At 42.2% G+C, this 14856-nt stretch overlaps 1 protein-coding gene across 1 annotated transcript in view; it reads right to left on the reverse strand.

The window, feature by feature from the left end:
* CHAT (choline O-acetyltransferase) overlaps nucleotides 1–14226 on the reverse strand; it is a 34405-nt gene extending 20179 nt beyond the window's left edge. The window contains exons 1-7 of the mRNA XM_062618840.1: nucleotides 14148–14226; nucleotides 11145–11289; nucleotides 8852–9043; nucleotides 6747–6865; nucleotides 5278–5331; nucleotides 2531–2711; nucleotides 1346–1523 (exon numbers count right to left, since the gene is read on the reverse strand). Of these exons, the coding sequence (XP_062474824.1) occupies nucleotides 1346–1523; nucleotides 2531–2711; nucleotides 5278–5331; nucleotides 6747–6865; nucleotides 8852–9043; nucleotides 11145–11207 (787 nt within the window). The 5' untranslated portion in view covers nucleotides 11208–11289; nucleotides 14148–14226. The remainder of the gene's footprint in view (nucleotides 1–1345; nucleotides 1524–2530; nucleotides 2712–5277; nucleotides 5332–6746; nucleotides 6866–8851; nucleotides 9044–11144; nucleotides 11290–14147) is intronic.
* Between the last annotated feature and the right edge of the window lie 630 nt (nucleotides 14227–14856).

Below are 14856 nucleotides of genomic sequence, written 5' to 3' on the forward strand. Positions count from 1 at the left end.
CCTGCTTAGATTAGAGAAGGCTCACATCACATTGCTGTGATATTTGCTAGTTCAGAATATGCATTTTTTTTTTTTTCAGCTGCATAGCTGAGTTGGCTTTCTTCCTCATTAAAATGAGTATTTTGGCAAATACCAGGCAATCCAAAACCACTACAGAGATGGTTCTGCTAGTTTTTGTTATTTTGTCCTTCTTCTTTAGGGTGATGCAGGTTTACAAAGATGATTTTCCTGCAGTTTTCAAGGTATTCAGTTTTACTTAAAAGCATGCATGAACACAAATGACTAGGGTTTTTCTCACTTTTCATTATAATAGGGAATCTTTTCTCTACTGTTTTAAAAGGAAAAGAAGGGGAGGGGAAAGCCTGAAGATTAGACTGGTACCATGTAACAGTGCTAGGACTCTATGTGTGTTTGTGTGTTTACCTATATAAAGTTATTGTAAGCACAAATAAACTTGAATAAGAAAATGAAAGATCTTCCTTGGGATGGTAAAAATACTTTGAGACTATCAGCAACTCGTATATTCCAGAGCATAGACAAAACAGCAATATTTTCTGTAGCATTGATGAATTGGAGCAAAAGACATGACTTATTTTTTTTTCAGGAGAGAAATATGAATACGTAAGTCATCTATAATGGCAAAAAGGGGGCATTTACATCACTTAGCCTCAGTGTAAAATATATAAGGTGTGATGTGATACAGGCAACTAATCCCACTCTTAATTTTCATCTGTTTGAAAGTCAGGCATTCAAGTCCAGAATCCTAGACAGCTGAATGATGCCTGTTGTTGAAAGAGAGAAGTATCCCCAGAGAGTAACTGGTGTCACCTTTTCTTGATACTCCCTTAAGGTTTTGGATTAATCGACCTAGTACTTTCTGGTTTTCTCTATTGACTAGAGAGAGTATACAGCTAGATTCAGTAGGTGTTAACTTGTAGATGCTTTTGTCAGATGAGATGAAAAAAAGTCCAAGAGATGAAATATAGTTGCCAAAAGCTAAGAGGATCCATCCTTCCTATTGGTACAAAATGGATGTGAAGAAAGAGACAAATCACACAATCTGATGTAATGTAATTTATGTGATGAAAAACAAAGAATGGAATGAGAGCTATATACATGGCGTAACGCTTAAACATACACAGCCAAAGGGTCAAACCGTTTCTGCTGATTCCCTGGCAACACACATCTGAACACTTACAGGTATTGAATTTCCTCCTGCTAGAAAAATTCAGCAGTGAGGTTGTACATTCAGTCCTATATTTGCTGTAGTGTTCACTCCCAGCAGAGAAAGGCAATGATGGTGAGGAGGAAGATGATGGAGAAAGCTGGAATTGCTGCTGCTAACCTTTCATAAGGATCGTCCTGGCCTCTGCCCACTCTGTCCTTCCGTCTGTTGTCAGCAGGCCAATTGGAGGCAGCATTTCCTCTTCATTCTCTGCCATTTTGGCTATCTTTTGTAACTGAGTGAAAAGATCTCCCTCACTGAGACGACGGAAATTAATGACAACATCCAAAACAAAAAACTGCAAAAAAAATGACAGGAGTCAGAGGAACAGTCACAGATGGGTTGGACCCTTACTGGTCCAACATCGTGCTTTTGCCTGGGTAGGTGTTGAGAAGCTCAAGTCCTGCTTGGAGAGCCAGGCCTGCAGATAATGGAGTACATAAACACTGGGGACTGGCCCAGGGTTCACCTGTCCTGTGTTTTTACACCACTGTAATGCTGGTTGCTATAAGGGCCTTATACCATGTATAAGCTCAAATAAAACATACTTTATTTGAATAAGCTTAAAAAAACCCTGAAGAGATAAAATCAGGAAGGATCTAAATAATTCTCATGATATTATTTGTTTAAAAATAACCTATAGAATCTACAGAACTTCTCATTGAGGTGAGGAACAGGACTTCCTGGAAAGGGGGGCACTGGAATCTACTCCTTTATTCCAAGGGGGACTGTAGCCATGGCTCCAGTACTACAAATGCCAAGCTGGGTGACAAGGTACTCTGCCTAGCCAATATACACTGCTACATGCCAGCATTTTTGATTGGGGCAGGTTCATTCTACTGTTCCAGTACTTCTGCCTGCACCTGTGCTATCTTCTTCAGGTATAGCTTAGGCCCCCCTATATGGGATGGTGGCATATATGCCATGTGTTGTGTGCCAATGCTTGACTGTCAAGAGAAGAGCATTTCCAGCAAATGCACTCCAGTAAGATTTTTTTTTTTTTTCCTCTGTGGTTTCATCTCTGTTAATAAACATGGTTTTTTTTTTGAATGAGAAAGCAAATGCATTCTGCCACATTCCTCCTTTCTGCATCACTGTACTTGGAACATAATGTGGGCTAAGGACAAAAATGCTGCAGAAGCACCTTTTCGAAATACTGACAGCAAACGCTTGGTAAGAAGTGAGCTCATACGTAGCATGGTAATTGTGTTTCTAAACAATGATGAGATTAGGCTCCTCTTGAGTGATTTAAGCAACCTAAGAAATATATACTGAGAAAGGTACAAAAAGAGAATGCTCATTTACCTGATTGTTACAAGCAACAATGATGTGCTCTGGTTCTGGCATTACACTGCTTTTCTGGGCCACGAGGGTATCTTTGGTATGTCCTGGAAGACGATAGGAAGAAAAGAGCCCATAGTATTGCTTCATACAGAGAGGATGACCAGACAGCTGTCCACGAGCAAAATCAACAGGTAAAACGTGGCTGGAGAGAGAGAAGAAGAACAAAGCCAGAGGAAAAGGGGGAGGAGAGAGGGAAGAGAGAGACAGAGAGGAAAAGAAATCTAATCTGTCCTTTGTTCTGTTACAATTAGATCAGGTACAACACAAATTGAATAATAAAACAAGACTGCAGTATAAGGGAAATAGATGAATTCCTACGCCAAAGTTAAATACATCTTTCCTGGCAGCTTCATGCATATTCATTAAGCAATTGCATTATCATCTAGTGGAAATTGAAAGAATAGCAGGTCACAGGCAGCTTTGCACTGTGCACGGGAAACCTGCCTAGATGGGACCCTGGAAACTTGCGAGGACAGAAATCAGGAAAACAGGTGGAAAAGGCATAACACCTTGGAAAAAAAGTACTGGTGAAATTCACTGCAGGTCATGGTGGCCCTGTACTGTGCAGGGTGCTTAGGGGGTGTGTGAGAGAGCCTTGCCTGGTGAACAGGAATGACTGGGGCAATACAGAGGGTATTTCTGTTTTCCATAGAGCTTCACTTACAATGATAACCCTTACTTAGACCTATGGGGGAATAAATGTTGAAGACCTAGTCCTTTTTTATCGGAAGGCAATTGAAAAAATCCAACTAAAAAGGCTTCTTTAGTGGCCAGAAATAAGAAAAAAAAAAAATCATAATTGTGCTAATTTCTTTCTTTCCTTTTTTATGGATTCTAAAATATCCCATTGACATTGCCACAGTAAATAATGGTGCTGTTGTTCACAAGAGGCTGTCAAGATTATAGAAGGAAGAAGATCTTGTGGTGCTGAGTTTTTCCCTCAGCAAAAGAGGACTATGTTTCCAGCCTGCTGGAGAGGGACAGGTGCAAAGAAGCACCCAATACATACAGCTGATACAGGGTAAAGTTTTATGATAGTTTATCTTGTTTAACTGCCTCTTTGGAACTCACAATGTTAAAACAGGGATATCCACTTTATTTTTTTTGGCTCTCAAACTCTTACTTCCTTGTACAGGTGCTTTTTTGTTGTTCCTTATTAGCAAAACAGGGTTATTAGTGTTCTCCTTCTCCTCCATTTTGCATAATGCAGAAATTCTCTTGCATCTAACAGAGTTTTAAAGAGCATCTATAATGATCAAAATTAGTGGAATAGCATGGTGATTTAGATAAGACAATCCGTAATAGCAGCTAAGAAAGGTGTTGTTGACTGATTAATGGCACCAGAAAATCTATTACTGATTTAGGAGATGTCTGTGTAAGATCTTACAACTTTTTAGTGTGAGCAATTTAGGCTTTGTTTGAAATCTTAGTCCTGGCAACTGCATGGAATATCTGCACTGTTAAATCTAAAAGTTTAATGGCTGGGTTTGGACAGGAGTATTGTACATCCGCATGTGGGATGATCCAAAAGAAGCTAGCAGTACACTTACTGGTAGAAGTCCTTAATAGCAACAAGGAGCTGAAAATGTTACAGTTGTGGTGTCCTCATAATTATATAGGAGGGGTGATAAGCAAACAGTACTAACAATATGAGGACACAGTAGGGAGGATTTAAAGGATTATTGATTTAAAGTTGGCAAGTCTGATCACAGAAGTCTTTGGATCTAAAGTAGCATGGTCAGAATAGTAGGAATTTAAATTATCCTTTGTCAGAGCAATGTGGTTTCTTTATTTCATCTCAGATGCTGTCAGATGAAGATGCAGCAAACTGCATTAGTATGCACTGGTACTTCACAATGTGCTAGTACTGGTATATGCAGTTGCATGGTGTATCTTGGACAAAAGCACGTTCTTAAATAAGTACCTCTTCTATACTTTCTGAGTAGCTGTCAGACTTTTGAAATTGAAAAATCAAACAGCCTCTTCTTTCTTTTATCTAATTGATAGATAATAGGGACTTTGTTGTTTGAACATGGACTTTTTCTTCCTCATCCAAATAAGCAATGGTTAAAGCATATTAAATAGGCCTCTTGTATTTCCAGACAGAAAAATTACTTCTTCCCTAATATAGTGTGGCATCCATTGTGCTTGGCTTTCCATTGTTTCTGTTCTTCGGGGAGCAGTGGTTGTTAAGAGCTACCTCATAATGGTCTCAAGAACCATGGATTTTCCCCTGTTCTTGTATACAGAAAATAACAATGGCACAAGTAACTTCTTACTTTTACTAGCCACTGTGCCAGCCTAACTGTGGTAAGGCTTCATTCTCCTGGCAGGTCAGTGCTATCAGGGAAGGTGTGCAGGCTGTTTAACCACAGTGCTGCTGCTCTTTGTGTGTGGAGAGCACAGACTTCTGGTGTGTTCTCAATAGCTCAGGCAGATCGTGTGTGTTGTTTGGGCTGCACTGCACGTGCTGGACTGATGACTGCCAGCCATCAAAAATGATCCATCTCCAACCTATTAGATTGCAGTAATAAAGAAGAAAGAACACAAAAAAATTGCTGAGGCACCTGCCCCGAAGCATGCTGGAGCCCCAGCCCTTCCAAATGGTAGAAAGGTACAAAGCAGCCTAACCCTGAGCATGTTAGAGCACTCTCGAGTCAGAAGCCCTGTGGATACTCAAGCAGCAGCTTTCCTTCCAAGCTACTTACGTGTCCAGTAAAGCTTTATAGTCTTGCACTCCTGAAATGAGATTGGCAGCAAACCTGCAAGTAGCAAATACAAATGACATCAGCCTTTTGTTATTTGGCAACACTAGGCTGTTTCTGAGAGACAGAGGAGAGCCTGAATGATTGATGACAGCATAAGGAGAAAAAGCCTCCTGGCTTGGCAAAAAGAGTCCCCTGGCCTCATCCAAAACACAATTAATTCATGTCAAGAGAAATATGAAATCCTAGGATGGTCCCTTCAAATGGTTAAACAGGAGGAAGCCTGAAAGCATTTATTTAGAGAATGGGAGCAGAGGCTGAATATTTAATAGAATCCTTAACATGGGTTTCAATATCAATACTCCTAAGCTGTCCAATTTATTAGAGTACTTCCTGTCCTAAGCAGATATTCTTTCTGCAGAGCTGTGGGAAGGTGTATTATTTTCTGACAATGCCCATTTGCACTGTGTCTGAACAGGAGGCTCTGAAAAAAATATTTCCTTGTTAAAGCACGTGCATTATAAAATGTAAAGTGAAGGTCTTTTGGAAGCTGTGTGCACAATAAAATTAGTCAGTAATGAATGGGAGCATTTACAGTTATATTTAAAGTAGAAAGATACATTGGCTGTCTATGCAAAATGTTAAAATCACACATTGGCTTCAAGATCCTGCCTGTTTTAGAATAGCATAAATTCACATGCAGGTAATTCCTTCAGTAATGAGCAGCTAGAGAGTGCTAAAAGCAAAGAGGAAAACTGCACTATGTGAGGGTAGATCTGATCTGGTTTACTGTTTTAAAAGGGAAAAATGTTTTGGCAAAGGCTGAAGAATGGAATCCTGTTTTAAGGGTATCTGGAGAGGTATATTCTGTGCTTGGCTACTTGCTTACCTTTTAACTTTTTAAATGATTGTAATTGGCCACAACAGCTCAAAGGAGAAAGGTCAGTTCAGGGCTGGGAAGGATGGGCCTGAATGAAGCGGTGTTCTTGGGGAGGAACGATTTCTGAATTCTTATTCTTAGATCTCCTGTGTTTCTGATGCCCTTTTGGGCACCTAAGGGGGACAATTTAATGCCAGTGTGACCTTTTCAGTTTGGTATAAGTCATAGAGACAGCATGTTAGAAATTGTTTTCCTTTAAACAGTGTGTCAGAAATTAGTATTTATTTTTTCCATCGCAAAAGGATTTCCTCAAATTACACCATGAAAACTTTGCAAATGTTCCTTTAAAAATTATAAATCCCATGGCATTTTTTTTCATGCAATAAATGTAAAAGTAAGGACCCTTTCATTTCTGAATATCAGTATGAGTAACCCCAGAAAGGGGTTACTCATACTACTCAGCAGAACTAGTAGGAAATCATTTAACTGTTACAGCCCTTTTTTTTAATGAAAGTTGATTGTCTTTTTGCAAAGGAAGTACATTTAAAATAACCTTTCATTTAGCAAAAGCTGCAAAGTTGTAGTACATTACCTCAGCTGGTCATTCACATCCTTGAAATGCTGACGAGCAAAGATAATTGCTGGGCTGGAATTGACTGGAAGAGCTAGCCGGTTGTTGAGGTACATGTCATCCAGCCAGTAGTTAAACACCTAAGGGAAGGGGACATGAAATCTTGAAGCTATGAACAATATGCAGAGAAGCAGTCTGGGGATGAAGAGAGAGTGGTGCTCCTGGTGTCAGGCATGGGCTCTGATTAATGGAGCTGCTGGGCATTTTCAGTCTGGGCTCTGTGACCTCAGCTCAGCTGAAATCAGCCGCAATTCCATAATCCTGTTTTTCAATCAATGACAATTTACAGTGTGTTCCATTAAAAAGAAAACAGGCTCCATATTGTGGTGGCTTGGGTATTCTGTTGTGTGTTTCTCTCTACAACCAAAAAAAAGAGTACAATACGCTAACTGTTGACTCTTTAAGAGTAACTGGAATAGATTTAAGAAGTGGACAGAATTTTACTAGTGATGGCTTTCCTCAGGGGGCTTCAAATATTTGCCAATGATGCCAAGATGCTCTGTTGTTAGCCATCAGATACCATCTTGTATCAAGACAGAGTGGGAAAAGAATTTCCTGAACTTAACAGTTTGGTCCTGCAGATACTGGGATGTGGATAGGGCCCCTGGAGAATCCTCTCTGTGTCCATTGACACAAATGCAGATTGCTGATGCTCGACCCAGACAGACACACCTAAATTTCTAACCATTTTTATCAAAAACACAGGCGTTACAGTAACTGCATTCCCTTATGTCTGAGCAGAGCTTGAAGAATAATTGCTTGGAAAATGGAGGCTTTCATAAAAAGATCAAATGTTCTGTCTGAGTTTAGCTGGCGCGCTTTGCATATGGTAAATTATAACAACAATGAAATTATGCAAAAATAATTATGAATGCATGCATCAGTTGAAAAAGCTTTCCTCAGAGATATTTCATCACTGTTAGAACAGATGCTTCCCCCACAGTCTCTGGAGTCTTCAGGATAACAGGCTAGAGCTGTACTCCTGGCAAGTTAAATCCCAAATAGAAATATTTCTAGTTTATATTAAGAATCAGGTATTTAGTTTTAATAACTGGCATTTAATGTTGGGACATTTCACAGAATGGTTGTACATCCTTCTGTAATTTTCATGGTATATGTGGTTAAATGAACAGCTGTCTCCTAGAACATTATTTGCTCTCCTGGAGCACTATTTAAGTGATGGTTAATTTAGCCATCAAAACCATGAAGTTCTATGATTGGAATAACAAAATGAGATTGGGTGTCATTTAGGAGAGAGCCCTCAGACTGTGACAACAAGTAGTTCAGAAATTAAGCATTGCTTTTAAAACAAAAGCACTGTCAGAACTGTAGCCAGTTTTTCTGGCTATAGCAGCAACTTGATGGAGTTTTCTTGCGAGTCACAACTGAAAAGGGAGAATCACAATTACTGACGTCAGTAGCAAGCGTGCAGGATTTCACTAAACCCATTAAACAATTCAGTGTCTCTCTTCCTTGCTGGGATGGAAGAACTGCAGTAGAACCAGTGTTTCTAGTTTTCAGTTGCCATACTCTAACATGGTTAATGCAGGCAGGATGAACTGTGGCTTTGTGGAATGGTAACACCTACTTTATCTATGGCTTATTAAACCCTATATTGAAGTATTCTGATCAAACTGGATCAGAGCTCTGGGTAGATAGCTATATAAGGCGCTTTTCATAGCTCTATCAGAAACCATTTTTCATTTTAATAAAAGCTCTAAATCATTTTATTAAAGGAAAGGAAGAAATGAGATCCAAACCCGATGTAATACAATGCTTCCTACAGGTAGAGTTGACACCTGCATGCATGCACCTTGCATAAATTCCTTCATTTATGTCAACGAACCATCGATCTGAAAACATAACAAAAACATGGATTTTGACATCCTTTGAAAATTCTCACCTAATATGTCTAAAATATTCATCCCTTTGGTAGAATCTGATATGACCTCTGTTAGCACTGACTCACTGAAAGAAAGCAGTGATCACATACAGAACATCACAAAGAGTTTGTAAGTGATCATAATCCAACACAGCAATTATGTTTCTCATCTGCATTTGCTTACCCAGTTTGTTGTTTTTTCCCTTCTTTCCTCCAGCATTTGCTGCAAAGATTCTCCGAGGCCTCCTGCCTTTCCAAACCGCTCCACAATGACCTTGGTCTTTCCAAATTGCTCCTCTGACACCAAGTGTTTCATGCACTGTAGGTACATGTGTAAGGTCTGCTGCAGTGGTGGGACTGGAAGTTTTGGCACTGTCTAGTCATTAAAAAAAAAAAGAGAGATATTAGCAAGTAATTCTACTTGTTTCTAAATTGTCGTATTTTTTTCTCCCTTTTTTTTTTATTCTGATGGTTATTAATTTATTGCATCCCCTTTTTAATCCATCTATTCTGTTTTAGCAGTTGAGATGCTTGATTAGTGCAAATAATTGTATGACTTCAGTATAGTTTCATTAGATCTTCAAGTGCCTGAATTTTAGGACACAGTATGCAGTTGTATGCAATACTGAAGCCATGGCACCTCTCCAATAGCTCTATTTGTAGGCAAGGAGAGTTTCAAATGCATAATCCAGGAAACTAGTGGATAACAGGAGAATATTCCTTGGTAAAAGTGTTTAGAAATCCTAGCACAAACAGGCAAATAGGCATAATGCAGGCATATAGTCTAAGTTAGACTCTTGGAAGTCTTCAAATACATTACACAATAATAAAATAATGCATTAAGAGAAGGTATTTCATAGAATAGAATCATAGAATTATTCACTAATTTACAATTATTTACTAATTTCATTAGTAAATAAGAGTGTTTAGCTTGTGATCAGTAAAACTGTGGGTAAATACTTGTCTGATTGGTAATACGATTGATTATACAATTGCAGAAACAGAAAACATGCAGTTCTATCTATTAGTACTGACTACATACAATCCTAAATAAACCTGTGCTCTACTCTGCCAAACCTCTGCTGCGGGCCAGCCTGGAACCCTCCTTGAAGGTTTCAAGACAAAGCACTTCTGTTCACACTTGCTTTGTCCTTATCTTGTTTGGAGCAGGAAAGCATTGTGCTCTAAGCATGGTTCTTCAGGTTGGTGGACATGTCTCACAGTTGAGAAATGGTCATCTAATTCAGCTGTGCTTGTCCATTAGAAATTAGTGTAGACCATAAACTCCTGGAGGGTTTATTTCTCTAATTTGATTTTGCTTGTCTCCTAAAGCGGGTAAAGCTCAGATTTTTTTACTAGCTCTTGATGTAGTAGACATTCATTTTCATAGTATTGCAGGACCATAGTGTGATTTTTTGGTTGGAAGAGGTGTCTGGCAGTCACCTAATCCCATCTGCTGCTCAGATCCAGGCTAGCTGCAAACTCTTTTGCTAGTGCATGCAAAGAGGGAAGAGGTAAAAGAAATGCTCTAAAGAGAAGTCAGGGAGTGGGTATCCTCTGAGCTCAAATACCAGCTCTGACTTCCGACATCCACAGAAAAGTCAGTGCTGCATTATGTTTCCCTGTCTAGAAACCAAAAATTTCAGAGACTTACAGAAAGTATAATAGGATTATACCTGTTATTAATGGAAATGCAAATCAGTTCAGCCTGTAATGCATCCTGGATCTCAGAAGTAAAAGAATAGTAATTATACAGTTTGAAGCTATGTTTGAAAGGGCATATCTCTTCTGTCATTGATTTCTTGGTCAGTGGAAACAGATGTGGCGAATAGTTGGGTTTTTTTTTGATACCTGGTTTTGGCCCTGTCTTTTTGGGTAAGGTTACTGTGCAGTTCATAACTCTGCTTAGGAATAAAACTTTACACCCGAGGGGTTGGCTACTCACAGGTGTACACATATCCAGCATCTTTTAAAGCAGCTTGAAAATGAATCGTGATAGTTTGATAGTTCTGTACTATTAAGAAATAATTACATGCTATCGCTGGTTGTGTAGCAATATATCTGTTGTTGTTGTGTAATAATATTTCACTTACTGGAATTCTTCCCTGGCTGTTGTGAGGAAGAGTGTATTTGGAGATGAGATATGTATTTGGTTAGAAGAGCTGTCTGGCAGTCACCTCGTCCCACCCAGTAACACTAGATCAAGGTTCCTGACTATAAACTGCTGCGAGATAACTAGTGTTCCCTGAAATGCAGAAATCAGCTCTGGAGCAGAGCTTGGTTTACAATTATTATATTGTAATATAATACAATATATTGTATATTGTATATATATTAATATATATACAATCAATATATAATAATTAATATATATATAATTAATATATATATTAATTTACAGCATTAGAAGCTGTAAAGTCATTTATTGTCAACCTGTTTTTCCTTCTTGTTTTGTTTTTCCAGAAACAGTCACTTACTGTCTCATCTTTACTGCATGTATCTTTCTCTTTCTTCTGCATGTTTTTGTCTAGGACAGGCATTCCTGCATTTCTTTTGATATCTTTTATTGAGGACAGAAGTTGAAGCCACCTGGGGGCACTTATGTAGCCTCACGCCTCAGTTCTGTAAATAGAAGAGATTTAAAGTCCAGTCAGTATCTATCATTTATAACCAAAATGTACACAGGGAGTATTCCCCGCACAAACATTCACAGACAAAACTGAAGAGAAATAGAAGTACAACATTCAAAAGTAGCTGAACTGAGCCCTGTGGAGATTGATCTGACATTGTTTGTTTCATTTCACTATAAATTTATTTATCCAGAACTCTCTGATGCACATAAATGGTCCCTTCTTGGCATGGTGTATTTTGTCACTCTAATTTATTTCACGATGCACTGTGCTGTGATCTGCATGCTTTGTATGACTGTTATATGTTAGCTGGAGGAAGGAGGTGACATCTCTGAATGTACTTATGTCGACACAGGTAATAGTAAGGTTGCCATTTTCTGTATAAAGATTTTGTACATCCTCTCTTTATCATTTTATATGAAAGCACCATGAAAGCCTTTAAATGTATTTGTCATTGCACGGTTCCATGGGCACAGTGAGTTGCTGTCATCCCTGTGTTAAAGATGTGGAAGCTGTGTGAAGGAGCTTGGTGAAGACACGTCTTTGCCCTGAAGGCTAGAAACTTGTGGGGTGCCAGTGCTTTGGGGCACAGGTCTTGGTTGGCAGGCTGGCTGCAGGAGGACCAGGAGGGGTGGCATGCCCTGCATTTGAGACACTTCACATAGCAGTCTTTCTAAATAGCATTAAAGGAGGTGGCTTAATTTGACAAAAGTCACAGAAATCATCTGAAATATTTTCACGTGTGTCTCGCTGCTGGTGTGCTTATCCTGGTTTTCACTTCTAAAGATGCTTATTATGCCTTCTCTGTACAAGAATAAGCTATATGACACACATATTTCTTTTGATACAATAGGCCCACACCAAATGATTGTCCTTCAGTTACTGTGGTACAGCTGAAGCTGAGTAAGTTCTATGTGTTCAGTCAGGTCTTGACAGGTCACAGGTTTTGGGTTGTTGTTTTTTTTTTTGTTTTGTTTTTGATTTCTTTTTAAGTAGTTTGCACTGTGTGCATGCAAAATAAAAAAGATGTGCTGACTAGGTTGAAAATAATTTCCTTTCCAAAACCCACATTCAAGACATTTGAATTATTTCTGTAGGAGCTTTTAAGTACAATTTGGATAAAAAATTACAGTGTATGAACGTTTTGTTTAGTGATGGGCAGGGAGGCTGTGCATTATTCCGCTCCTGAGGAATCAGCTGTCTAACCTTGTGGCTTCAGTGTGGCTCTACCAATGTGTATGTGGTCACTGACACCTCGTGTTGGTCCTGTCCTCTCCCTGTCCTGCACTGGCTGCCAGTGGTGCCATGTGCTGTGAAGTAGGTTGTGTAAGGCTGTATAAGGTCTCTGGGGCTCTACAGTGAGCTGCACGGCAAACTCGTGCTGATCTGTCATCTGCTCACAATTTCAACTCAGGTGAGAGACCATTTCCCTCATGGAGAGGTCACATTAACCCACTGCGCTGCTCAGCTCCCTCTCGTGTGCTGCCCAGGTCTCACCACTTAGCTGTGTGCTCTATTCCAAGCAATACAGGTTCAAAGCACTTCAAATGATGGGTATGTCCTATAACTCATGGAAAACTGTAGCTTGCTCAGTTTATGGATTGGCCTCAGCTCCCCACCTGCACTCCAATACAGCTCAGAGAGAAGCCCTTTTTTCTTCAGAGCCCCTAAAACTGTATTCCCCCAAAGGAAAAATACTGGTGTTCTTCTCACTGTGACTTTGGTCTTCTTTCCTTATGTTTTTTTTTTGTCAAACTGCACTATGAAGTCACACTGACTACAATTCCATACTAGCTCTGTGCCTGTGGGAAATGCTGCTAGTAACAGACTCATATCTGTAAAATCAGTGTGATAAAGAGTAGCCTGAACTGTACCTTTCTCTGTCATGCGGATAAACTGAAGTTTTGTCTCTGGTTCAACTGCTGCCAGCTTAGCATCATGGCCAATCCTATATTTGCTTTAAAGGACAAGGAAACTGACAAAAGAGAAAATCCTGCAGAAATTCAAGATGACTTCAAAGTTGCTCACTGGGATGGCTATGAGGTGTATTGTGAAAGTTATTAGGCAAAAAAGATAATCCTAGCTGTTTTTATTTACAGCTGGCTTAGTCGAGAGGTGGGGTAAGCAGATTAGCAGGGTGGCAGGGAGTCACAGAAGCCTGGGGAGCTGGGTGGCCTTCCCCACAGCTCAGAGCAGCAGCTCAAACACACAACAAAAGGTGCTGATCTCCCTGTAAGCAGATAGCAGAGAGGGACTGAAATAAGCCCATGTGCTTATACTTGAGTTCTCCAAACAGCATGGACTCGGGAGGAGGCTTGCGGGATATAACGTGGTTGGGGCATTACACTCAGCCCTCATCTATTCATCCTCGCTGTCAATGTTACCAGGAAGATAAAGTTCTCAGGAATAGATACTAAAGTTGAGGCATATACGCGTTAGCAGCAATACGCTTTTGAAGCGCGCACTGCTGCGGCCGTTGACATGACGAGCGGAGCGCGAAGCCGCCCTGCCGCCTGCCGTGAGCTTTCCCGCGGGCCGTTCAGCACCGGGACCGTCGGGGAGCCCTCAAGCTCCGCTGGAGCTGCCGGCGTGCCCCGAGACCTTTCCGCGACTCCGCCCCGGGGGTGCCCCTTCTTCCCCGGACCTTCCGTGCCGGCGGGACCCGCGGGCGGCGGCAACGGGGCTGCCCCGTGGGCGCGGTGGAGTCTGGCGAGGGGATGAGAGGAGCCCTCTCTGCTCGCGGGACCCTCCGCACCTGCTCCCTCGCTCTCAGACCCGCGGCTCTCCCTCCCCGGCACTTGCAGCCGCGCCGTCGGAGCGGCGGGAGGCGCGCAGCCAACCCGCCCGTACCTGCTCGTCGGGGCGCTCCGGAGCAGCTATAGCCGGGCTAAGAGCGTCGCGGCGCCTCTGTCCAAGGTAGCGGAGGCTCTGGCCAAGGTACCGCCGCCTCCTCCGCGGCCAGGTCGCCTCTGGGCGAGGGCGTGCGGACCGCGGCTCATCCCCGCCGCAGCCTGGCTCCTCCCCGGCCCCGCCCGGCCCGACCCGCCCCTCCCGCGGCGCGCAACAGGCGCTGCCGGCCCCTCCTGGGGCCGCACCACTCTTGTAGTGCCCCTTATGCAGGCTGTTCCTGGCGGGGGCACCGGCGCCCCCCTCGCCCTCCGTGCTGCCTCCGTCCCGGGGGGGGGGGGGGTCTGGAGGAGTCGGGCAGAGCCGCGCCCTCACCGCCGTCGGGGGCGAGAAAGGGAGCCCCTGAGGGTTGCAGCTCTCGGTGACCACAGGGGCTGTCGCCAGAGTCGAGCGGTATCGCCGTGGGGCTTCTGCGGCTCCTTAAAACTCCGTGACCGAACGGGGAGGGCAGCACTGCTTGTGGCTGCACCGGCACTACGGCCAAGAGGGGCGGTAGCCCGTGACGGGGCGGCAGCGGTGCCGGGAGGGGACCGGGCTCTGCTGGAGCTGCCCGACCGCCGGCAGCGACCCCGGGGCAGCGGTAGCACCCCACCGTGCTGGAGTGGGGCGGTGGCCCGGAGGAGGCGCCGCTGTTGCCGCTTAGTGCACAGGG

The sequence above is a fragment of the Pezoporus occidentalis genome, unplaced genomic scaffold (genome assembly GCF_034315485.1).
Source record: "Pezoporus occidentalis ecotype Australia unplaced genomic scaffold, CSIRO_AGI_Poc_V1 ctg204, whole genome shotgun sequence".
In the NCBI taxonomy this organism is placed as follows: domain Eukaryota; kingdom Metazoa; phylum Chordata; class Aves; order Psittaciformes; family Psittacidae; genus Pezoporus; species Pezoporus occidentalis.